Source organism: Podarcis bocagei, assembly GCF_964188305.1.
Source record: "Podarcis bocagei genome assembly, chromosome: 8".
NCBI classification, from domain to species: Eukaryota; Metazoa; Chordata; class Lepidosauria; order Squamata; family Lacertidae; genus Podarcis; species Podarcis bocagei.
The window spans coordinates 61,054,764-61,081,158 of NC_138133.1; the positions used below are offsets into that span (position 1 = coordinate 61,054,764).

The 26,395-nt window shown below is 39.0% G+C and overlaps 1 protein-coding gene across 8 annotated transcripts in view; it reads left to right on the forward strand.

Annotated features, from left to right (window-relative positions):
• ZFHX4 (zinc finger homeobox 4) overlaps positions 1 to 26,395 on the forward strand; it is a 185,514-nt gene that overhangs the window by 29,450 nt on the left and 129,669 nt on the right. For 7 of the 8 annotated variants that reach the window (XM_081204234.1, XM_081204238.1, XM_081204240.1 and 4 more), the window contains exon 3: positions 1,137 to 1,639. In XM_081204234.1, coding sequence (XP_081060360.1) covers positions 1,137 to 1,639 — 503 coding nt within the window. The remainder of the gene's footprint in view (positions 1 to 1,136; positions 1,640 to 26,395) is intronic. The other variant, XM_081204239.1, reaches the window with a different exon arrangement.

The following is a 26,395-nucleotide window of genomic DNA, read 5'->3' on the forward strand; positions in this document are numbered from 1 at the left end:
AAAAAAGGAAATATGTTTTTCTGTGACATTATCCTGTTGTTGTGATAAACATTACAAGTAAAAGTTTTCATAGAGAAGTATGGATTTTCAGTTGATATTATAATCCCTCTGGTTAGCTAATGTATGAATCAGAGGTTTACTTGTGACTACAAAGCATTAGGAATCTGATAAAGCTCAGCTATATTGATATGAATGATAAATGGCTAGTTATTAAACATGTAAGAAATTAATCTAATAATAAAAGTAGCATTCATATAGCATTTTTTGATTAATGTAAAGGTGTATTGCATTCTTTCTTTTAATAGTTCTTAGAGTAGGGCTAGCCAACATGGTGCCAACCAGAAATTGTGGGCTTCAGCTGCCAAAATCCCTGACTATTGACCATGCTGGGTGGGGCTGATGGGAGCTAGACTACACAACATCTGGAGGGTACCACATTAGCTACCCTGTCGTAGAACAACCCTTTCATGCAGGCCAGTATTAATCCCATATTTCAGACAGAAAACTGAGACTGAGACAAAGGTGATCTTAGGCAGGCCACTAAGTTCATTATCATTCTCTGTCACTTATGTCTGCGCTCAGCAACAGTTTAAGGTGGCCTAAAACAGGAGGCAAAACATAAGAACTGTTGTCCAATTAAAGCTTTTGTACCAACAGGATGTATTATATTATTTGAAAGTCATGAAATGGAAGTTACTTTCTGAATCATCGCAGCCCTGTTTTTCATATATGCATATGTGTGATATATACCTGAGAAGTACAATTAGCAGCTTTTAAAGGATATAATGAAACTAAAATTAGTTTAGTAGGGTTAATCTAGGCTTTTAAGTTGCAAAAGCTTAGCTGTTTTGTTATTTTATTGATCAACTCTCATGCCTTTGAAAATAAAAATTCCAGGATGACATCATGCCCAGTAGGAGTAATTAAAGCTATCTGATGAGGGAATTTAGAAGTTGAAAGGGATGATTGTAATTGATCCTGATTCAATCCTATTACAGCTTTTTATAGTTTAAGCTCCAGAGAAAGCAAGCCCCTTGTCAAGGCTTTATTTTATAGATTCCTTTGTGTGTGTATGGGTGTATATGTGCTCTATACTTTCTGGTCTCTACTTTCCCTTTTAATTTTTTCCCCTGTAGTAAATAATGAGCTGCCACCTGAAATCCGGCTTGCCAGTGGTCAGCTAATGGGTGATGACCTGTCCCTCCTTACTGCAGGAGAGCTGTCACCTTATATCAGTGACCCAGCGCTGAAGCTATTCCAGTGTGCTGTTTGCAACAAATTCACCTCTGACAGCCTGGAGGCCCTAAGTGTGCATGTGAGCAGTGAACGTTCTCTCCCTGAAGAGGAGTGGAGGGCTGTAATTGGAGACATCTACCAATGCAAGCTCTGTAACTACAACACGCAGCTCAAAGCCAACTTCCAGCTTCACTGCAAGACTGACAAACACATGCAAAAATATCAACTGGTGGCTCACATTAAAGAAGGAGGCAAAACTAACGAGTGGAGGCTGAAGTGCATTGCCATTGGCAACCCAGTTCACCTAAAATGTAATGCCTGTGACTACTACACCAACAGTGTGGATAAATTGCGCTTACATACCACCAATCACAGACACGAGGCAGCCCTGAAACTTTACAAGGTAAGCACCCACCAGCAATTTAAGTTGGCTTAAAATAGGAAGTGGCAGTTAACTCTTGAAATGTGAGCAGAACGGTGTTTTTTTGAGTGATGTGCAAATTAGAGGATTATTGATAAAGCAACAAAAATCAGACTACTGAGCTGGAAGCGCTGCACCTGGAAAGTGTTATACCTTATAGCTCATTTAGCTTTCCCTTTATTTGAACCTTTATATATATATCACTGTCAGCACAGTCCTATATGTATGTTTACTCAGGTGCAAGTCCCATTGAGTTGGATGGAGTTTAGTCCCAAGTTAATGGGCATTGGATGCAGCCTAACGTCTTAAACTTAAATTTATATTTCTTGTGTTGCAAATGGCTAAATGAGTTTCTCTTCTAAATTCTATAACAGCCTTTGTTAGCTAACTGTTAACTATGAATTCTTTTGTGTATTTTGTGTGATACTTGCATATCTTGTATAGGAAAGGAAATGGCTCCTAGCATTGAGGATGTTTAAATGACCCCAACCCAAAATGTACCACCTCAATTTTTATAGTAAAAACACACACTTGTACCACAGTATTACTATGAATATTCAGAAGCAAACTCTTGCTATCTCTTTGCCTACTTTTGCTTTTGATTAGTCAATAATTATTTTTTGCTAACATGAAAGGGTGAGGTGCAGATAAATATTAGCATAATGGCAAATACACCTTTTTTCTGGCCTGGGGAAAAACTATACTACGTGTGGGAGTGGCAAATATTATTTATTACCGATCATGCCATGACTTTTTCCAAACCCCAATTACTGGATTTTATTTTGTTTTGTTTACTGGATTGTCCTGTTGGGCTTGGTTTATGTATAAAGTGTTGTACATTTATTTATGGCTTTCAGATATCAAGCACTATTTTGTTTGAGGTTTTTTTCCACAAGGATGTTACAATTTGTCAGTGTATTTTAAATATAGTGAGAAAGTCCACGTGGTAAGTGTAACATACATACACGAGAGCTTGCCTTTAACTTTATTATGAATAATAAGTATGATTTTTCTAAAATGCTGTTATAAAATTTGCACACATATAAATAAAAAAGTAAGTAAATCAGCAGTTCTATAGGCAAATACCATAATTATTAAGCTAATGAATGTTCTATAGTTGGTTGTGTATAAAACACTCTGTTGAAACAAATGGCAGACATGCAGATGAAAATAATATACTCAATTTGTATCTTTCAGACAGCAAATGAAGGGGAAGTAAATACTACAGATTTAAATCCATATATGCTTTAGAATGTAGATGTATATATCTACTTCTGTGTTTGGATACCAAATGCAAGTCTGTCCATACAGGACACTGATAACCAAACTCAAATGCATTCACATATCTTCCTTAGTACCTAAAAGGAATGAATTAGTATTTAAAGAAAGAGGGTTGTATACAATTAACTGCTAATCAGACTAGACCTATAGAAATCAATATACCTAGGTAGTCATGCCCATTGATTTCACTGGGTCTGCTGTAAGTAGGAGTTGGTTGACAACAACCACGAGTGAGGAAGCTGAGGAAAAACCTTTCAAGGTGAGCAAATTGTGCTGGTGGTTGTGAACAAGCTGCCCTCCCCACTTTATAGGAGACTTTTCTGACCATACTTGGCTTTCAGCGTTTGCCTTTCAGACCTTAGGATATTAGCCTAAGCTGACCTTCACATGCTTGACCTGATTCATCCACGATTAAATTCATCTCCTTGCTGGCAGATTGCTAAAAGTGTTATCTACTACCACTTTAAGGTGGAATAAAAGTCTAAATTTGAATTTTGCACAGAAAAACAACAACACTGTACGGAACATGAATTGATCAAAACATTCTAGACACTTACCCACCAAAGCAGAGCTTTATAGACCTTACAGGCCTTTATAAATCTCCAAAACAAACACCTGGTGTAAGATGTTCTGTCCGCTGTTGCTTTAAGCTGTTTTCCTCCAGCTTATCTCACTTTTAGTATTGGAGCTGGGTTGGGGGGCAGGCAGAATTGTGTAAAGCAGTAGTGTACAGTACAGGCTGGGGGCAGGGGCTCAGCTTATTTTTCCATGCAAATATTTTTCTCCCTCTGTAAAGTGTAGACCCCCCTACCTTTGTATGTATCTATCATTTGTATATCAACAGCACAGCTAGTATTTAAATAGTTGAGTAAAGTGTTTCCATTTACTTTATCCTGTTTAGAAGCCCAGGAAAAGACAGTGATCTATGCAAAGCACACGCTATTGCAGCAATTCTAAGTAGACCATTTTGTAGCTTTAAGAAACTATAGAATCCCACAATATGGTTATCTTCCTGCTATGCTACCCTCTCATGAGATTTAATTACAATACCAGTACTCTGGAGAAGACAGAGAAAATAGAACATGCTGGGCCTGCAACAAAAAGTTGCAGTCTGATTTGTACCTGTTGAGAGTTCCAGTCCGCTAGTAATGCCCCATTTCACTGTTTTATCTCCTTTCCTTCCTCCCCATTTTCTGTTTTATCTCCAAATGTCAGCCAGCATTCTGTGCCAACTGAACATGGCCAGTCTACATTGGGATCGGCAGTCCCTGCCCCCCCCCCCCAGTTGGGGGTTTCACCCCTCAAAGTTATTTTTTACTTTTGCAAATCTTGTGATTTCCCCAAGACTGCAAATACTTCCCTCTTGTCCATGGATGGTGCTGTTTTGGCTACATAGGGATCCACACTTGGAGAATAGTCCATTAAGGGGTGTGAGAGCAATGCCTGGAGTAGGTTAGGAGGAAGAGGCTATTCTCCTTTGTTGAAAGGAGCTTGGCTTACACTTAACTGGTAAGGAGGAGGGAAGTGTTTACCCTCTAAGGTTCAGTAAAAATAAATGACAAATTTACCAAATCACAGGCCTAGCTTAGGAAATGTCAGTCATTTCTAGAGTTGCCAAATTGCAATTACAAAGCTTTGCTAATTCTGTTAAATATTCCATGTCAGTGGGAGAGCATGCTGTGTTTTGTGTTTCTCGTCCCATTGCTTCATTCATGCCTCCATTCACTCTCCTTTTCTGCCTGCTGTAAAAAGTAGGCTCCAGTCTTCTCTTCAACTAACTGGGCCAGTTCGGTGAACAAAGAGAAAAATGGAGGCAAGGAGAAATAGCCAGGTGGCCGTGTACTTTTTGGCTTCCTCAGAATGTTTTGAATGCACATGAAGTATCCCTGGGTTGAAATCTAGCCAGTACCCATGATGCTGTAGTCCAGAAAGCATTAATGACCACAGCAGAAAAGCTTTGGGTGGGGGAATCCCATTTTTTTCATTCACAAAATATTGGATGATATCACTGTTAGTCATACTCTGAGTAGACCCATTGAAATCAATGTACTGAAGTACATTAATTTTGATGGGTTTATTCTGAATATGTCTTGGTTGGATATCATCCACTGTGACTTTTAATAAGAGGAAAATGCAACATAAATGCCTTCTTGAGGCAAAATGTCTGGACTCCTTGGAACAGCTGCAATGTTAATAACTTCAGTGCTTTGGAAAAAGATGTTGCATGCATCACAACAGCAGTACTAAAATTGGTTGTTTGTGTATAAGCCCTCTTGTAAGATGTGAAAGCTACTAATGTATTAAAACCGCAGCCCCTGCCCACCGAATTCATGAAGCAATTTGTGTAATTAGTTGCCTAATGTGACAAAGCAATGCTGCTTTATGAGAACAATTAACTTACAATCCTAGGAACACTTAATTGGAAGTAGGTTTGCATTGCAATCAGTGAGGCTTACTTCAACTTAATACATTGAGGTTTAGGGTGATATACATATTTGGGTGCTAGCAAAATTATTTTGCAATTATGAGAACAAATAATAAAATTGGACTGCTTCAGTTATTTGTGGTTTAATGGCAAGTATAAGTTTTATTGAGCATTTATTTCTTCTTTCCTCTTACATAGTCATTTAAAATGTTAAGGACACCTGACAGCAGCAGTTAGGTGAGGTTAAATGTATAAAATATATTTTGCTTTTTGCTTTATTGACAAACTATTGATTCATACACTATTCACGTTATGATTGTCAGCTCAATTTGAATAGATCACTTCACCTCCCATTCTCAAACAACAGGAAAGTTGCATGACCTATTTCCAGTTTAAGAAGGTTAAAGGTTAGCTCAAAAGCATCATCTGCCTAACTGCTTAGTTTTAAACTGATCAATTTAATGAAAATCTGTTTTACAGATGGTGTTTTAATGTCTTTGGCAGGATTTGGGCAGCTTTAACATTAGATGTACGCTAGTAAACATTATTTTTTTATTTGACCAGAGCAACACCTTTTCTTTTATGTTTTATAGTAGAAAACATGTGGGATATGGTATTTTGGCAGAAGACCCAAAGCAAAAAGTGTTGATGATCTTTCCATATGGATTCCACAACAGAATATATTTATGTCTATTGCTGAAACAAAGCTATATTCATGGCTAAGCAGACTGTTTTACTCTGAATCCTTAAAAAGAATTTCAGTCAGGATTGTATTTGGAAAATGCGTGCTTCCCATTTGCATGTGATTGGAACACCAGCATTTAAAACAATTATCAAGACTGTTCCTTATGTATATGTAAGTATGCACTTTGTGTTTATAGCTGAGGTGACCAAACTGTGGTTTGTAAGCTAAATGTAGTTCCTGGCAGTTCAAATGTAAGGAGCTGCTGCACTTACTCGACCACATAGTACAAAAATGCAAATAGTTGTGAAAGACCTTATTTGTACTGCGAAGCTGTGTGACTTCCATGTGGCATTATCCACTTGCACAAAAGCAGGAATGAATTCTGTCCACATATTCCCTGTGGACAACTTCAAATTTCAGCCAAATGTCATATATAGCTTTTTAATAATTTTTCAGAAGCATTTTGTTTGTAAATAGTGAATATTTAGGGAAACCATAAGGCGGGGACTTTGTGATGGGGAAAATAGGGTGAGTTGAGTCCCCCAACTTTAGCCATAAACACCATTGTGCCAATACAAAACTGTATTTGTCTTTTTGACTTGTGAGTATAATGTGGTTTTGTTACAGAATGTAGTATAGTTCTTCAGTTCAGAGAATTTGGTTCATATATGCCCTTTGGAAATATAGGGTAAAATCCAATGCAGTAGTTTTCTTATTAAATAACATGATGCAGCAGATGTATCCACTATGAGAAAGGGTGAGTGTGTGATTTTCTCCGATTCCGACTTCCTCATGTAACCCCTCTGCTCAGTGGTGTAGCGAGGGTTGTCAGCACCCGGGGCAAGGCAAGTAATTTGCGCCCCCTAACCCGTGGATTTGCGCCCCCTAACCCTAACCCCCAGATGTTGCGCCCGGTGCAGCCAGCCCCCCCTGCACCCCCACGCTATGCCACTGCCTCTGCTACTGTCAGTGCTGTTCTGGAACAGATTTGGAGGGAAGACATAGTGGCTGAAACAGGAAGGGGGAATCAATGAAAATTTCCTCCTCTTCACCTGCTCATCTCAGTCAATGCCTCTATTGGATAATGTGTAGGGAAACTTAACATTCTCATATTTTCAAACTTACTGCACAAATTTTGCTATGGTGTAGAAGAATATGCAATCTGTTCATCAAAAATAATTGCAGTGACTTAAGGTGTTCACTGAGTATGTTTTAAAACATGTGTACGTAGTACACAGTACCACAAATACAGCAGGCAACAGACCAAAATAACAACATATATCTGAAGGAAGATCCTCGAAACTGCTTTTGTGACCATTGTATCAAGTACAACTTATATGTAAAGTGGTAGTTTAGGGTGTGCTAAATTCATTTCCTATGCTACCTTTAAACTAGAGAACTAGCTGTCTATATGCCATGTACTGCAGATAAACTCTCTCCATTGAGACTTATGCAGAGATCGGGGGGGGGGGGACCCATTGCAATGAACACTATTAGCATAACAGCAGTGCTTGGCGGAGTCCATCTTTTTATAACTGGATCCCTTTTCAGTGACATTAATTTGGTACTTCCTTGCTACCATTTTAGAATCTGATTTTATATATTTGGTTCACTTTTTTAGTTAAATGCAGAATAACTTTTTGCGTAAGAATTCTAAAGCAAGATTCCCCCAGGTGTTGCTGACTCTGATGTGTTTATTTAAAGAAAAAGTTCACTATGGTCCTTTATTTTGTCAACAAATGACTGCTACCAGCCTTTAAAATAGCCCAGTGAAACTAAATTATCACGAATATATAAGATTGCATTCAGAAAGGCTAGAAGAACAAATGGAGCATTGACTATATTTTATAGGATAGATTTATAGCCTGTCCTTGGGTCACTTAGGGCCAAGAATTTTCACGGTCAGCTGGTTGGGCCTGCTGGCGAGCATCCTCAGCAGGAAATGTAAATACCATATAGCACCTGCTCTTCAGCTGGGCGGCTAGCACTCTCCTCTGCTTTTGGAAGGGAAGTATCTCCCACCTCAAGTCTGGTCCAAAGTAGAAAGCTTAATTATACTGGTCTTGCTCTGCATCTGTCATCAGTGAAGCAGAATAGTCTGTCTGGATTCTCTAATGCTGTTTGCATATTCGGATTTTAAATCAGCCAGAGATATTGAATGAATTGCTTGTGTCTCCTTGTTTATGAATGAGACAACTGGGATTTAGGTAACTTCAAGAGTACTATTTCCCCAATGAACATTGCTAGTGTTTTCCTCATTATTCTTGTTATGGATGAAAGCATCAGTGTTAAAAATTAAAAATTGTATTTGGGAGAGTAGGTATGAAATAACAAAGGAAGGGGGAGAGAGAAATCCATCTACAACACAAGCTACATTTGTTTGCTATATTTTGTTTAGCATGCAATGATGATAGTTTGATCAGTGTAGAATTAACAGAGTTCCATAATTTAAATTTCAATAGTCTTCTCCTAAGTTTCCAATTTAAAATCAAATATCCCAGATATGTGCCATTTCAATTATTGAACTGTCATTGTCCCAATGTGATAGTAAAAGAGGTTGTGAGATTGTGCTGTGCTTATTTGCATAAAAGTCATTGTGCAAAAAGAAATTGGAATGTTTCGGTACATTCGAGAGTCAAAACATGGTTTCCTTAATCTTACTATAGTCATTTGTTTAGATAAAGAAAGCTGTTTGGAGAGATAAATAAAAGTTATTATTTTCTTGCTCTTAAACATAGTTGTCACTGAAAAATATTTCATTTTTTAATAGTGGTTTAACATTTGTGGTCATTTCAGGGTTGAAATATCTAAAATTAAATTCCCATGGCTGTTTATGTGTGTCAAGTAATTTGAATTATGCTATTATATTAACATGTATAATATATTAACATGTATAAGGAAAGTGTTAAGAAACCATTTTTGTATCAGCCTATTAAAATATAAATATACTTCATGTCTACATAAATGCATGTGTGTGCTAATGAACAAATGGTGGGGTAAAAATTTTAAAGGGTTCCTTTTTGCTTCTAGTTTAGTGGGAATAACAACTTGTAAATAACCCACACATTATAATTCTGTTTAAACATCATATATTTTTAGTCAGGCCTTTCTGTCATGTTGAGGATATATACCGTACTATGACAATCAATTTATAAATATTTATTTTCAGTACCTTAAAAATAAATCTGCAGTTTCCCCTCAAAATATGATCTATAAAATTGGATCGATATACAGGTTTTTCTGCAAATGAAAAAATGTATTTGATATCACATTTAGAGCTAGGCTCTAAAAGCTAGGTAAGAACCTATGCTTTGGAAGTTGGATCCAGCTCTTCAATGTGTTGCATCTCATCCCCTGAACTTTAAAGGTGTGGACTGGGATGGCAAACAGCCAACTGAATCTGCTTTCACTTTCAAAGACATGAATCAGATGTCTCACGCCCAGCCAGTCAGCAGCTTCATAGCTCTCCCTTATCGTGTAGGAGGCTGCCCAGCAAGGGGAAGCCTCCCACCTGAGGGGGGACAACTTTAAAAGCATGGTTCAGGCATGCTCAGAAGTGAAATCATAGGCTGGGTTGAAAGCCAGCCAGCCCAATCTGCATCTTCACAGCTCTCATAAGGTACTGGGCAGCCTTCCACCCGATGAGGGATGCCTTTGGAAATGTGGATTGGGCTGACTGTCAGCTGGCCTGATGCAGGCATTCAGAGGTGAAAGTGCAGAGCATGCCAGTTGTCAACTGGCCTGGTCCACATTGTCAAACTCTTTTGAGGCATAATAGGTGCTTTTTAATTGCATGTGACTACTAATTAATGTTTTCTGTGGGTACCACCCCTGCCCTAAAATATTTTAGCTTAGTTCTCCCTTGCACTCTATGTTCCTCACACAGCTACTAATGCACTAAGCCACAGTATCCACTGATTTCCATCTCTCTATTTTAATGGCTTGCCATTTGGACCGTCTGCCAGAACTACGAAATAAGGAGGCTGTTGCCCCTTTTAGCTGTTATCTTGTGGTGCCCTACAATGTTTCTTGTGTTTCCCAGGGAGGTGCTTTATCTGGGAATCCTTGCCCTCTATGGGAGTAAATGGAATACCTTTTCTGATATGTGAGAGGACTATTGAGTAAAAATTATGACACTTTTTCATGTCAAATTTTAAGGCTAAGTGGTGATTATCAAAATGTGCAGGAATGCTATCCTGACTGTATAAGGTATCTACATAGATCAGTAGATATGCAGTATTACATTCACAATAAATATCGTACACAGATTTCTACATTTTCTGAATTGTATGTACATATAGCTACATAGTCCTATTTTCATGAGAATCTCTAACAAGATAACTTTTCCAGAGGAGAAAAAGCCTTTCCCAGTTGACAAAGGTCAGAGCAAGATGTGATCAAATTATTAGAACCATGGTGAAGCTGCATGGGCTAAATGAAAATGTGGATTTGGTCCGAAACCTTAAAGTTCCTCATTATGTGTTCAGTTTGTAGATTATATATTTCGGCCAGGGGGGTGCCTCTTTGTAATAAAAAGGAATAGCATCCCCAAGTTTGCTTGCTTTGTGTAAACTTCCACTGAATTATGCATGTATTGCAGACAGCGATGCTTTGCTGGATCAACTGTTAATGACACAGTTATTGTGAACGTTATTCTTAATCAACGAATGTACTGCAAATACATAAGCAGCCTTCTTTCTTAATGTCAGAACTGGAGGTTGTAAGTTACTTTTCGTTTTCCTTTTCCTCCTTCTGTCTCTTGGGAATGGCACATCACATAGTGAAATAGTGTTTGTTTGACCTCCCCTTCCCAAATACAGGGGCACGTTTATATTAACAGTAAAGTTCACAGAACTTCTCCTAGTGGAGTACCAAAAACAAGCATGTCATGGAAATGACCCTCTTGGTCTCCAGAGAAATGGAGTTAACCCTCATGTGCCATATAGTCTTCAGATATAGTCTTCATCTAACATGGTCCCAGAGGAAACTGAAAGTGTTTGTTGGGAGCAAAGGTATTACTATAAACTTTAGTTTTTAAAAGCAGAGGATGTTGAAATAAATGGAAATGGATATAAAGTCAAGCAAATCCACAAGAGCAAATCATAACAGCAAAAACCAAATTGAAGAAACAGTTTAAATTAAGTGTATTGTTCCTCCCTCTAATCAATTTTCTCTTGTGTTATGTGAGAAAACTAAACTATTTATAGCTTCTACTGTTTGACCCAGCTTCAGTGTATTGCTTCATACTGAAAGAACTTTGCTTGCTCTTGAAAGGTTGACCAGTTACATAGTTGCCCTCTTAATCCCAGGCACTAGTCCCTGCCTTCTCAAATGTATCCAGACTCACCAAAGGGTGAACAGCTTCCCTAAATGGATAATATACCTAACATATTCCAACATTTCTCTTTAATTTAAATGTCAGAACCAGCTGAGTGAAATACCTTTTCTACATTAAAAGTTAAGAGCTGCGGTATACCTAGTAGACATAGTAAGGCCGTATCCTCAAACCATTTTGTTTAAACTACTGCAACTGATATTAATGTTAATAATGGTCCCTCCGTTTTTTTAAAAAAATGAATTTAAGACTAAAAAGTTCCTGTTCAACTATAGGAAGAGGTAAAGGATCAGCGTATACCTGAAAGAGATAAAAGATTTCATCAGATTTAATAAAAAAAGTGACTGAAGAATGAGCTCATTGTTGTTGACAGTGAATGCTGGCTGTCCCATGGTAAAACTTCAGTAGTCAGCACTGCTGCAGAGGCACTATAAAGAAAATACAGGAAAATCTTCCATACTATGTATTACTCACCAAGCCTAAGCTGAAATACAGTATTCAGTGTGTGCAACAGCACTTTAAGAGGTATGCAAAGGGGAATATTTTCTTAGATTTTGTTGATTTCCCCTAAAAAATTAAACTAAGAATTATTGTATTTTTACATATATTTCATGAAACAATATCATATTGTATAAAAATATTAATAATTCCTGCTTTGCACAACTGATGGTATATTTCTAATGTGGCACACAGTAGTGGACAAATTACCCAAAGCTGAATTAACTAAACATTACAGGAATGGTTCAGTTGTAATTTTACAGTAAGGGATTCCCTTCACCTCTAGAATTCTGTGCTTTCATAGTACGCATATAGAATGATAACACCCTCTTTCAGCTTCAGTTTCAACTGAGCTTTAGAAATGAAAGCAAGAGAAAAGCTGCAGTGTGTGTGTGTGTGTGTGTGTGTGTGCGCGCGCGCCTGTGTGTATGGTATAAGTGCCAATTTTCAAAACACAGTCAATCCCCTCATCTGTGACATGGTGGTCTACTTTTTTCTTTTCTTTTAATGTCATGAGTGAAAAAAATTGCATACAAATGTGTGGGGAGACAGTTGCTTCTTGTCAATTCTAGGTTTAGAAATGTAAGGGTGTCTGAGACTTTTTATATTTATGTTGCTTATTTTTTTATAAAGTTCCCTTTCTTGTCCTATTCACATAACATCTTTGCATGGGCAGGGGAGTGGGTGGCACTAAACCACTGTACCTCTTGGGCTTGATGATCGGAAGATTGGCAGTTCGAATCTGTGCAATGGGGTGAGCTCCTGTTCCTCTGTCCCAGCTTCTGCCAGTTCAAAGGCACACCAGTACAAGTAGATAAATAGGTACTGCTGCAGAGGGAAGGTAAACGATGTTTCTGTGTGCTTTTGTATGGGAAAACTGGTCAACTTGACTCCGGTATCCTTTGTCTAATACTAGGATTGCTGCAAAACGGGAGGCAAAAAAACCATTTGCTTTAATATACATATTGTTGTTACATGTGGAGAAAAGAGCTTCCCTTTTCCATCTAAAATAATGCACAGACATTCTTCAGGGGCTATTTCATAAAGAACATCCTTCTTTTAAAATTTTTACCTTCCACCATATTGCTCGTTTATTTAGTTTTCTTGTGGCTCTATAAAGCTCCTTTTGTAGTTACAACTAACCTAACTTATTTTATGTCATCTACAATCTTTGACACCTCATTGGCCATTGCCTTTTCAGATCATTAATAAATACATTAAGCAAGACTTCTCTTACTATGGAACATTTGGGCAACCCATTCTGATTTTTTTTCCATGTTGTACATGGACCATTAATTCCTAATTTGTTTTGTAACTCTTTGTATCATGTCACCAGTTCAGTTTTCATCCCACAAGTTCACAATTTCTTAATAGCTTTTTCTGAAGGACATTATCAGATTTTTTTTAAATGCCTAAACTAACTGCCAGATTAATTTTTAGATTCTTAGGTTAACACTGAAATATTTATAGACTAAAGATACCAGAATTTTCTCAAGGAAAATGGTTATATGCATTGTGACATGCAAGGAATCTTGATGTTGATGTAAGAAGTCCATACATTTTTATTTAATCTTCATACATTCCTGACACTGTCCAGTGTAATGACCGCTACTTGTTTTCTCAAACCTGTGACTAGTTCACCATTACTACATAATGGAGTAGTACACTATTGGTAACCTCAGAAGTTAGGATATTAGGATGCCCCCCCCCCATTAGCAAAAATAAAAGAGGGGAGGAGAAAAAGGCACCTTTGTCAGCCACCATTGCACTTTGCACCTCTCCTATATTCAGAACAGAAGGCAGTGAAAGATACCTAGTCCAAGCATCTAATGAAATGTCATGTTTACGGGACGTGTTCAATGTAGGAGAAGGCTGACATAGTGCAAACAGGTTCAGTATGGGGGTAGCAAATAGTCTCTCCTGCATTTATTTATTTTTAAAAAAATTATTTATTTGGTTTTTCAGATTAAAACTTTACAGTCACATTTCCAACATACAACATAAAAACAAGATTCCAAGGAATCTCCCAGACTTCCCTCCTCCCCTTATTGTTAACTATTTCCTCCTGCATCTTTTATAATAATCCAAACCTTTTATCTCTCCATTGTATCCAAAATTCACCATTAAACTACAAGTGATATTGCAATCCTACTAATGATTTTAACTGTTTACAATGGTTTTTAAGATAAGTTATAAAGTTCCTTATTAAAATTTTGGTCTTCCTGATTTCTGATTCTTCCAGACATTTTAGACATTTTGGCATAATCCATCAACTTGATCTGCCATTCTTCTTGGGTATTTTGAATTTTTAAGCAGAGACATTTTGGGCGCACCATGGGCGCCATGTTTGAGAACCTGGTGTGGTCTTAACTGTGAGCCATTTTTGAGTACAAAAAACCCTTCATCATTCTTGGCATTTTACCTCTTTTAATGCCCAAGTAACTACTACAATTATTATTACCATCAGAGCTTTATTCTGTGTAGCTTAAGACAGAATTTTTTTTTTATCCCCATCCTGTCTCTTTATTCTCACAACAATATATGATATAGGTTAGGCTGACAGTCTTAAATAACTCTTTTAATGTTACATAGACTTTGGATACAATGTAGGACTGAAAAATTAGGAGGATTTATAGTACAGTATGCAGCTGAAAAGGTTAACTAAAGAACCCACGGAGGGGAGGAGGGAAGTCTAGAGATTCGGAAGAATCCTCTTTAATTTTTATTATTTGTGATTTTGTGTGAATGAATTTGTAAAATCAAATAAAAATCATTCCCGCCTCCCAAAAAGCTGACAGATAGTGACTGGCCCAAGCTCATTCGGTGAGTTTGGTGACCAAGTTGGGGATTTGAACCCAGGTTTCTCTGGCCTTAGTCCAACACACTGATCGCTACACAACAGTTATGTCAAAGGGGAAGACTTACATGGTGTTCTTTTGATGCGTGAGTGAAAGAAACTCATCCTTTTGCTTAATAACCGTGAGTATATGCCAGTCAGTGATGTGGTCCAGGGCATTTCTCATTAAAGCGGTGTCGCTTGTCTGTGATCATTAGCCAGTATACAGAATTCTTGTGGCTTAACTACTATTATTTCTTGGGAGTTTCAAAGGGTTTTCAAAATTCTAGAATGTTCTATTAATTGGATGACGTTTCAAAATGCAGGTTGTAATTGCAGAGGTTGGCTTTTAGTTTATTTTTAGTATTTCCGCTGATTTCTGGTGTACTATGTGGGATACTTAGGAGGCAAAACATTAAAGAGACCTCCTGGAAGAAAGGATGTACAAGTGTCCACAAGGTGGAAAGCTGTAATTTGGGTGTCCTTTTTTCATTAGAGAAATCATGTACCCCTTTGATGAAAGGGTATTTTTAGAGGTGTTCATATGTTCTTCAGTCATTATTTCTTACTTCAAATATATTTTAGCTTCAGAGTTCAAATTGAGTTGTTCCACTGTCCAGAGATAGTGTTTTATGTTCTATGGTTCACCCAAGGCAATCCCCTTATTTCTGATGCTATTGGTTAAAAGTTGATTACCAAAAAGGGTCAAAATGACAGAAAACCAGGGGATACTTTTTTTGAGCTTTTGGTAATTTGGAAAGCAAGACCATACCATTATCCCAGAATAAACTTCCTTAAAGCTCCTGCAATGGTCCTCAGAGCACACATCCCTCAATGTCTTAACAACAGTGTTTTTCATGTGATTCGAAACGGCACAGTTTTACAAGATTTGTTTAGAAAGCCCTCCCCCCGCCGCCTTTTATTAAGAGCAAGTTTATGCAGAAAGTTCATAGTGCGGATAGAAAACAGCAAACAGAAAACATACTGTGGTTAACAAAAATCAAACATTTCTTTGCTAGTCCAATGATTTATTTTGTTTGATTTGGAATTCTGACTGATAACCTTTAAACTTTTGAAGATGCTAGCTAGTTCTGTAGTGGGACAAAGGAACTTGAGTTAGATGTGTGTGTGCTTATGAGGGCAGAGAGAGAGAGAGAGAGAATGTTCCCCTCTCTTCTACAGCATGTAGCATGTTGTGGTGACTTCTGCATTTGCACACTATTTTTTGTTGTAATAATCAAGCCCCACCCACTGCCCTCAATCCACATTTGTCTGCAGATGTGGGTTTCCTCCTTTCAGAAGCTTTTGCTATATACTACATAGTCATCAATTGTTTCATCTCATCTAGCCATTTGTTTGGCCCAATTATCACTTTTTTGTTGCATCATGATAGCTACCAAACAGTGCTTCAGAAGGTTAGGATCAATGCTACATCAGGAATGTGAGCTACACAATTTGGGAACACCACACAGAAAATTCCACTGCCAGGACACCTTCCTTGCCTTCCAGGATTTACTAACATGAAAAATCCCCCCAAACCAATGTTTTCTGGATTACTACTGAATCGCAGATACCCATTCTGCTGAAATAATTTTTCAGTGGTAGTTGCACCACACTAATAACATGGCAACTCCTCTTCCTCCACCTATTTCTGTTTATTTGTTTTCCTGTGACATAGTTGAAACACTCATGTGCTTCATGTCTGCATGGATTGATCCATTTATGATGAAGCATTATAGTTCTCTTCACTAACTTTGTAAGAATAGTCAGCTGTCTTCCGTCATTTTGTGTGCACTTGTTTTCAAATGTTGTTGAGTAATTTCTAAATATGCACGGTTATGTGCTGAAACTACAAGAAGGGCTGTATTTAATGAAGAGGGGCGTTGCATACAAAAGGTCTCATGTTCAGTCCCTGGAATCTCCACATTCAGCTGGGGAAGAATTTGGTCTGAAACCCTTGAGAGTCACTGCCAGAGTAAACTGTGCTGAGCTATATGGATCAATGGTCTGATATAAGACAGTTTCCTGTGTTCCCATTGCTTCAGGGTTGTGCTCTTAAGATAGCTTCATCATAAGGAGATGGTAAAATCACAAGTCAGTTTTGTCACCAGGCCCTAAAGAAACAATCCTATATTCTCAACCTACTAATTATAGCAAGGAAAGTATTTCAGAAATGTTTTCAGGTAATTCTTTTAACTGCACAGATATTATTTTTCATATCCTGCACATACAAAGCTGAGCTCTGTTAATGCCAAGGCAGAGAAAAGTTATGACTAATACATTTCAGAAATTGCCAGCATTTTTCTTATAATAGCTTTTCCGTTCTCTGAATGTTATGGTTTTGAAGCCCGACGTCTTGGGACTTTTCAAGGCTAAAATGCAACTGCCTCATGTTCCATCGGAGTGTTAGATGTCTCTCATTTCCATTGCAGCAAAGCACCCATTTAAATCTCTGCTAAGATACCAGACAGAGGTCTTAATTCTAATTCTTTAATTGGAGTGGGTCCATCCTTGGCATTGATCCAGTTCTGAATACAGAGTTCTGTATTTGTGTTGTATTATTGCGGACAAGGAGTGGGATTTCTTTCATTTTGTTTCTTTATAACAAATTAAATTCTTTGTCATTTAAAAAACAAAGGTAGCGTTGTTAGTCCGGGAAAAAAAGCTCACAAGATGAAGAGTTCTTGAGAACTCAAAAGCTTGCCACTATTTTGTCAAATTGTTGTTGGTCCTAATACAGATATCGCTGTGGATTTTGGTATTTTTTGTCATTTAAAGTATTTCCATTTTTTAATGTTTTGGAATCCCTAAAGAATTTAGGTAGCAACTCCCCTACTTCTTCCTTCTCTGGTCCTCTGAATATGAAAGTTAAGATATGATTTATGTGATGAATGCTGTTGTTGTTTGTATTTTACCATCAATACTTATGGCAATTTACAAATTAAAAGAAGATGGGCTTTTGCTCCAAGCACCTTTCAGCTTCAACATTGACAGACAGAAAGTGGAGGGATGTAGAGGGTAGGGGTAAATAGCAAAAGCCATAACTGTGTGTGATCAAAGCCAAATTGGGCAGGGACAAAGCTAAAAGTATGACTCAAAGGACAAACCTTGGCTACAAAACATTGTTATGGAGGTAGAAACCCAAACCACAATCCCAGGTTCAGACATCACATTATGCCAGACCTTGACTTAGCTTCATGCCATACTGTGCTAGAAAGCCTGGGCAGGTGTAAGTTTCTCTCCAGTAATGCTCTCATATAGCAGTGGTAAGCCATACCCTGGCTTCTTGCTAGCAGCAAACCAGGCTATAGCTTTAACTTTTTATGTATCCCACTTTGATATCACTTTGAAATTAATGGATGGAACAATTATTTCTAAACAAACAAACAAGAAGCAAATCTCCATTCATACTCATCTATGGACTTCCCTATTCTGCCACCCCTTCTCTCTCTCTCCTTGACACCATTTTCTCAATTTCCTATTTATTATCAGTTCCCATTTTCATACATTTTCATGCAGTAACACACAGAAACTCGCAAACACACACACACTCACACATGGATGTAGGCTCCATCCTAGATCTATGTATAAATTTCATAGATCTACAGTCTGAATAGATCTTCTATTCAGAAACTTCACCATCAGACGCCACGCAGGGGCCCAGTGTTCATCGTACTCACTCTTTTTTGCCCCATAAAAGTCTTTTCCTCTTGTTCCTCTAGCCTCTTCCTCTTTCTCCCTCCTCCATGGCCCTTTCAAGTCCTTATCTTTTCCTGCTGCTATTTTCCTGCTGGACAGTAGAATCCAACAAGGAACAAAAATCATCTGCTTGTTTGCTGTGAGATTGTTTATCTTCTGTTCTGGGTGCATGGAAACTCTTGCTTTCCAGAAACTAGCAGGAAGGAGGGGAGCCTTCTGCCAGATGGGGACCCTATGAGAGCCAGATCTACACCATGGTTGGCAGTTCCCCACCTCTGGCTTAATGCCACTGTAGTTTTATTGCCTCTCCGTTTTATTGCTTGTATGAGCAATGCTGCATTGTTACTATTATATTTTATTATTGTATCCTTCCCTGGTGTTTATTTAGATGCGGTGGGGTTTAGAATTTTTTTTAAAAAAAATAAAATGAATAAATAAATAAATAACCTTGTACAATAAAGAATAGTTTGTTTTGTTGCAGTTGGGAATGAACTATGTAATTCATTCACCAGTTGTCAGTGATTTAGCCTGTGCAAATGTATAGACCCTACTTTTAACATCTAGAATTAGAGTTTTAAATAACCTTAATGCCAAGGTTCTTGACTAAAAGATGAAAGATGTATCTGTGAAACTGTGTGTGTGTGTGTGTGTGTGTGTGTGCCTTCCCATTTCTTCTACTGAGAAATTAAAATGCTGGCTAGATAAAGCATGAAGTATGGGAAAACACGCATGTGTTTATAAATTATATGTTATTAAATCCATGATTCACAGTGACATTTTTTACATTTTATATTAGAGAAGCCACAGAGACTCAATACAGGGTTTATTTCCCAGGCCAAATAGCAGTTTCAAGAGGCTATTTTTGTGGGGGAAATGTAAACTCCACTCCACTCCATTGTCCCAATCTGGATTGATCCCTCTCTGTGTTTTTTTTTTCTTTTCAAAAAGATGCAAGTGCAATCCACACATTCAATGGAGTATGTAGTTTAGCCTAAAACCCCTCATTATGTCCTTTTTATTGTAGAGAGAGAATAAAACTACAAGAATAAGCAAGCAAAAATACTGTTGTGCATATTTTGGTGCGTTTGGAGAAGCTGAAAATGAAAGAATTGCATTCCAGTCAGTTTATAAGGTTTCTGTCTATAAATCTGTTTTTTTCCTTCTTCTTTTTTTGCAAATGAAGAAATATATAGGCAGCTCCAGTCATAAAACTCTCACATAATGTCTAGTTTGACCCCTTGTCTCCCGTTCAGGAGGGAATGCTTTTTCAAAGAAAGGACCATCTATCAATTTCCAGGTACAATTTAAAAGCAAGGTGGGAAGAAAGAATGAAAATGTAAGACCAGATGTGCCAACTATAGTTTTCACAGTTCTGTTCAGATATTTTGCTTGAAACTTCTAGGCAACAACGGCAAACATTCACTTTATTTATTTACCAAAAATTTATATACCACTCAGCATATAAATAAATACCAGAGCAGTGTTTGAATACTTAATAGGCATTATATCAAACAGGCACCATCTATGACTGACATGCAGTACTTGCTGTATAATTGCTATGCTTTTCTAGTTCCTCAAATACTACATTTTCCCTTAGCGGTCCAATATTATGAACCATATGTGATCTTCTTCCTGTATAAAGGTCATGCTAGCTGGATAGGTTGGCCTGTTTGCCTGTGTGCATGAACTGTGAAGTCTATTAAAAATGACAGGTATAGGAAGGAGGGGGTAGGGTAGGGTGTTAACCTTAGGACCACCAAACGGGACTTTTCACTGCTGGGAACAAAGGCCAGCAGGAGCTTTTGCCTTTTTCAGGACTCCCGGGAGTTTAACTAACTACACAGAAGATGATGCGCAGCTGAACAAAATGCTTTTCACAGATAATAAAAAATTGAAGATATTCATTACACACACACACACACACACACACACGCACACACACACTGTATATGCATGTGCGTAAAATTTATTTACCATTAATCATGCTCCAACATTGTCTGTTATCTAAATTCTAATGAGCAAACCAGGCATTCTTTTGTAATTGAGTAATGTTAAATTCTTGAGGTAACTAAATAATCCAGTCTTGTTTGTTTGTTTGTTTGGTGTTGTGTTTTTTTTAAGTGGAATTAAGAAACTTATGGATTGTATTTAACGAAGTCATACCCATAGTAGACCCATCAATAGATTTCATAATTATGTACATTGATTCCGGGGGCCCAATCTGAATAAGATTTACTACACCACCATGAAAGTTGTGTACCTTGGATGCTTTTTAGCCTAGCTTTGCAAGTTTTAGTATCTGTGTGTATTGTATTAGTGCATGCTTTTATTTCAGCTTTAGGATATTTAATATTTTTATTTATCTTTATTTAGAAAAATATTTATACACCACTATTCTTTTTTTTTTAAAAAATGAGTACTTTACCACAGTACAAAAAACCAGACATATGTGTTTGTTTGTTTGTTTGTTTGTTTGTTTGTATGTATGTATGTATGTATGTATGTATGTATGTATGTATGATTTGCTTACTGTTACAGAAAGATGCATTCTTAAATTGCTAGCTTAAGCCTGACAGAATAGAAAACTTTTCAGCAAGCATTTAAAAGTTGAAACAGATAATTTGGTTAGGTAAAAATTCAAAAGAAACAGCTATTTGTTTCTTAATTGATTTTCTACGTTAGTTGTTCATTGAATAGATAAGTAGTGCCTCTGATATTTGATTACAGAGCAAGGCACCCATTTAACCTTCTGTTCTTTCCTGGCTGGGATTTCAAATACAATACAATGTACCTCCCTTAGGCTCAGTAGGATTAGAATGCTAGCAGTAATCCCTGGTGCTATGAAATAGACCTGATAGAACTTCAACTTACTTGTTTAGGATTATGCTCATGAATTTCTGCTCATCTAGATGCATTAACCATTTGGGATCATGTGCGACATGCGATGAGTAAAATAATAATAATGCATACATACATACATACATACATACATACATACACTGAAGGCCATTAATGAGTTTTAAGGACATCATTCTTATTTTACAGGCTCAAATGTAAAATTCATGCTGAGTTGTAAATGGATTTTGTAGTACAAATCCTTTTAGCTTTGTTCCACTTACTCCTAGTGTTAGACATCTTGTGTAGTATACCAGTAGCTTTAAATAGCTGGTCTTCATTTGTGCATTGACTTTTTCAAAATGAATTTTTAATGAGTTTTAGTGCTCACAGAAGGTGCCAGATTTTAATCTTTTGTAGCTCAAATATTCTGCCTACAGATAGGGCACAGTCAGTGTCCGCAGTTCCTTCATAGCCTCTGAATCATGGTTCTAATATGATATGAGGCTACTATCTTCATCACAGAAATTACATTTAATTCTCTGGGGCACCTCATGTCGGGCCCTCATTCTGACAGTGACAACGCTACCAGTTGTACGGGTTATTTTTTATTTTATTGTAAGTTTTATTTTAAGTTGAGTGGGAACACAAATTCATTTCTCATCAACAACCAAGCAGCTGTTATATGATTAAGACTTATAGTTACAACTGACCTGAATCACTACATTTGATTTGATGACCTATATTTAAACGCAGACTGAAGCTAAGCTACGCAAAGCACATCCCTATATGGGCAGAGAGATGGATTAATCTTTGACTGCCATTCAGTCCTATAGTGGTTTTGCTAAAATCTTCCTAAAGGTTGGTAACCTCCTGTAAAAGCCATAGAATAACTTTCCGCTCTCTGCCTGTTCCTGGAACATGGTTTGCTGCTTCTTTTTGTGTGTGCTGTGTTAGAACAATTCAGGCGTTCAAGGCAACTGGTAGTCTAATCCCCTCAACGCCAGAGGTTTATGTGAAGGCTACAGTAATCTGTGGTAAAGCAAGTTGCTCTTCATGTGCTCAAGGGCCTTGTCCTCCTCTTCCTCTTCCTCGTTCTTGTTTTTGTTTTCATGTTGCATATTGTAGATCTGAGCCCTGACAGTCAGTGCAGGTTCCAGAAAAAGAACCTTACACAATGTAAACCTCGTCCTATTGGCATATAGTTACTTATTTTGGGTTGTATCCACTTGTACTCAGAGTAGGCATGGGTTCACTCTAAGTAGAGCTTAGTCGGCTACAACCTAATGCACCTGTTTTTGTTGTGCCTAGCTTCTTAATAAGATAAAAATCACTGTTATAACGGGGACAGCACAGACTGCCTACCACTGTCCCAGTTGGCCAACTCTCTATTGGTATTTTGGCATGTTGTTAATACCTTTTGGTTTCACTGTGCTTTGGGTTTGGTTTCTGCCCCCTTTTGGTTGTATGATTTGGTCACTATGATGATTTTACCATGCTGCAAGCCAGGAATATTGTAGTAGCAATAGTAGTAGTAATAGATAGATTACTGATAGATTCCGACAAGCCTTGCGGAACCCTGCTCCTCCTGGCGACTCATTAGATGACCTTGTTGAGGACTGGAATAACCGGCTCTTGACAGCCATTGATGAGATCGCGCCTAAGCGCCCTCTGCGACCCCGTCGAAACCGGGCCCCTTGGTTTACTGAGGAGCTCCGGAAAATGAAGCGGGATCTCAGACGGCTAGAGTGAGTATGGCGACGGACTCGTGACGGAGCCTCAAGAACATCTTATAGGACGCTTATGAAAGCCTATGAGATGGCTATGAAAGCTGCTAAGAAATCTTACTTTGCAGCTTCCATTGCATCCGCTAGCTCTCGCCCGGCACAACTTTTTAGAATAATTAGGTCAATAACGTCCTTAGGAGGACAACCAAATTTAAGCACAAATTCGACCCACAGCTGTGAGGCATTCGCGAGCTTTTTTGTGGAGAAAGTCCTGTTGCTCCGCCGTGACCTCCCTGCCAATTTAGACACAGTGACTGAACTGGAGGCCCCTCGACTGACTTCAGGTCCAGTGTTGGACCATTTCGATCGGATACTCCCTACTGATGTGGATAGATACCTCCAAGTTGGTAGGCCCACCACCTGCCTCCTTGATCCGTGCCCGTCTTGGCTGATTAGGGAGTGTCCAGATGTTGCGCGGACCCCCCTGGTTGAAATTATCAATTTGTCCCTTGACACGGGGACATTCCCAGGGGAACTGAAGGAAGCAGTGGTGCGTCCACTCTTAAAGAAAACTTCATTAGATCCCTTAGACCTATCCAGTTACCGCCCAGTTTCAAATCTTCCATACCTGGGTAAGGTAATTGAGAGAGCGGTTGCTGAACAGCTTGGTAGGTTTCTGGAGGAAACATCGGCATTAGATCCATTTCAGTCCGGTTTCCGTCCTGGTTTTGGGACGGAGACGGCTCTGGTTGCCCTAACAGATGATATTCGTAGACAACTGGATCGAGGCGGGTCAGGACTGCTGATCCTTTTAGATTTGTCAGCAGCCTTTGACATGGTCGATCATGATCTTCTGGACCATCGCCTTGCAGACGTGGGGATACAGGGCATAGCCCGTAACTGGTTGTGCTCTTTTATCTCTGGTCGGGGACAGAGGGTGGCACTAGGGAGGGAAATGTCGTCACGCCACTCCTTGGTGTGTGGAGTGCCGCAGGGCGCAATTCTCTCCCCAATGCTTTTTAACATCTTTATGCGCCCTCTTGCCCAGATTATCCGGAGCTTTGGGCTGGGCTGTCATCAATATGCTGATGACACTCAGCTCTATCTACTGATGGATGGCCACACCAACTCGGCCCCTTACACACTGACCAGATGCTTGGAAGCTGTGGCTGGATGGTTTCGTGGGAGCCGATTGAAACTAAATCCTTCGAAGACAGAGGTCCTATGGCTAGGTCGGGATAGCATGGGGATGAGGGACCAACTCCCTTCTCTTGCGGGGGCCCAATTAGTGCCATTGCCTTCCGTTAAGAGTTTGGGTGTAATCCTTGACGCCTCCCTTTCCATGGAGGCGCAAGTCACAGCAACAGCCAAGGCGACATTTTTCCACCTTCGCCGCATCAAGCAGTTGGTCCCTTACCTTTCCCGCCCCGACCTGGCCACAGTGATCCATGCAACAGTCATCTCCAGGCTTGACTACTGTAACTCGCTCTACGCGGGGCTGCCCTTGAAGCTGTCCCAGAAACTCCAGCGGGTACAAAATGCTGCAGCGAGGCTCCTCACAGGGTCTCTACCATGGGAGCATATTCATCCAGTGCTTTTCAAGCTGCACTGGCTCCCGGTGGAGTACAGGGTCAGATTTAAGGTGCTGCTTTTGACCTTTAAAGCCCTTCACGGCCTAGGACCCTCGTACCTACGGGACCGCCTCGCCTGGTATGCCCCACGGAGAGCCTCAAGGTCCATAAATAACAACACCCTAGTGGTCCCAGGCCCTAAGGAAGTTAGATTGGCTTCAACCAGAGCCAGGGCCTTTTCAGCACTGGCCCCAACTTGGTGGAACGCTCTGTCTCATGAGACCAGGGCCCTGCAGGATCTGATCTCTTTCCGCAGGGCCTGTAAGACAGAGTTGTTCCGCCTGGCCTTTGGATTGGAGCCAATTTGATTCCCTCCGCCCCCTTTTTCTTTTTTCTTTTCCTTCTCCTACAATGAGGCTCCATTTTAATATTTTAATGTTCCATTATTTTAATGTTGTATTTTATTTTTGTTTTTAAGTTGTAATCACTCATCTTGTTTTTATTATTGCTTGTAAGCCGCTCTGAGCCCGGCCTTGGCTGGGGAGGGCGGGGTATAAATAAAAATTTATTATTATTATTATTATTAATAATAGCTTGTAACATAATGTTGTATTAGAGCTAGCCACAAATGGGAGTGTTCCTACTCAGGAATTTAGCTAGCCATCCCAGAACAGGAGCCTTGTATCACTGTTTGCTCCTCACTGCATTTGAGATTCCTCCGGTCATCCTCAAAGCTTTCCTCATTGTGCTATAAAGTGCCAAAGCCTGAACTGAGAAGAAAACAGTAAGGAAATTCAGGATTTCAGCATATCTGTGATTGGGCAGGGGTGCCCCGCCCCTTGCTCTCAATAAAGCAGTAGCAGCAAAGACAGGAATTTGGTGGGGAGCAGTTGGTGTTCCTTGTGAATCTGGAAGTTCCCTCTCCAAACAATGAGATTTGTTTTTCCAATATTCTCTCATCTTTATGGCCTCAACATTCCACAGGCCTTGGAAGCTAAGAGGGCCATTTTGTTCTTTTCTAATCTGCTCATAGTAGCTAAGGAGAGTACTTCTGCAGCAACTCATCACTGCACTGGAACTTTCACCTTGTCTAATTTTGAACACACATCTGCTTACTGTACAATAAATGAATAATCGTTTTAGCCAGTCTTTAATTTTCCACCTTCTTTTCTGTTGTTTCTTTTTTATTCCCCATTTTATTTTTTTCAAGGACTTAGGAAAACTGGGACAGTGCCCATGGCACTGTGCATGAGGCACTTCTTGCAAAACAACTATTGTGCCAGTTTTATTTGTGGGGCAGTTCCTTCCACAGATAGATATATCTGAGTGAGTTTCACTCTCAGCAGTTATTGATCCACTGTTTCTCATATCCATGTACTTGGCAGAAGTGGCATATCAAAGTGTCTAAAGAAGTTGGGGAAATGATTGGAGCTACCATGGTGTATTACACCTACCAAAGTCAGCTATCACAGAGCCAGTTTGGTGAACTAAGCCCTAAAAGATATATACTAGTCCAGGCATAGGCAAACTTGGCCCTCCAGATGTTTTGGGACTCCAACTCCCATCATCCCTAGCTAACAAGACCAGTGGTCGGAGTGATGGGAGTTGTAGCCCCAAAACATCTGGAGGGCCAAGTTTGCCTGTGCCTGGACTAGAATCAGTATTATTTAACAGATCCATTTATGAAAATGAGGGGACAAGTATAAACCTGTGATGCAATTTCATAATGGGGGAGGAAGCAGGAGAACTCTGGAGAGGCAGCATAGTGGAGACCAGGTGGCTTCTGCTTTTTCCAAAGCTGTCCACAGATCCTGTAGCTTTAAACTGTTTTCAGGACAGGAGGAGG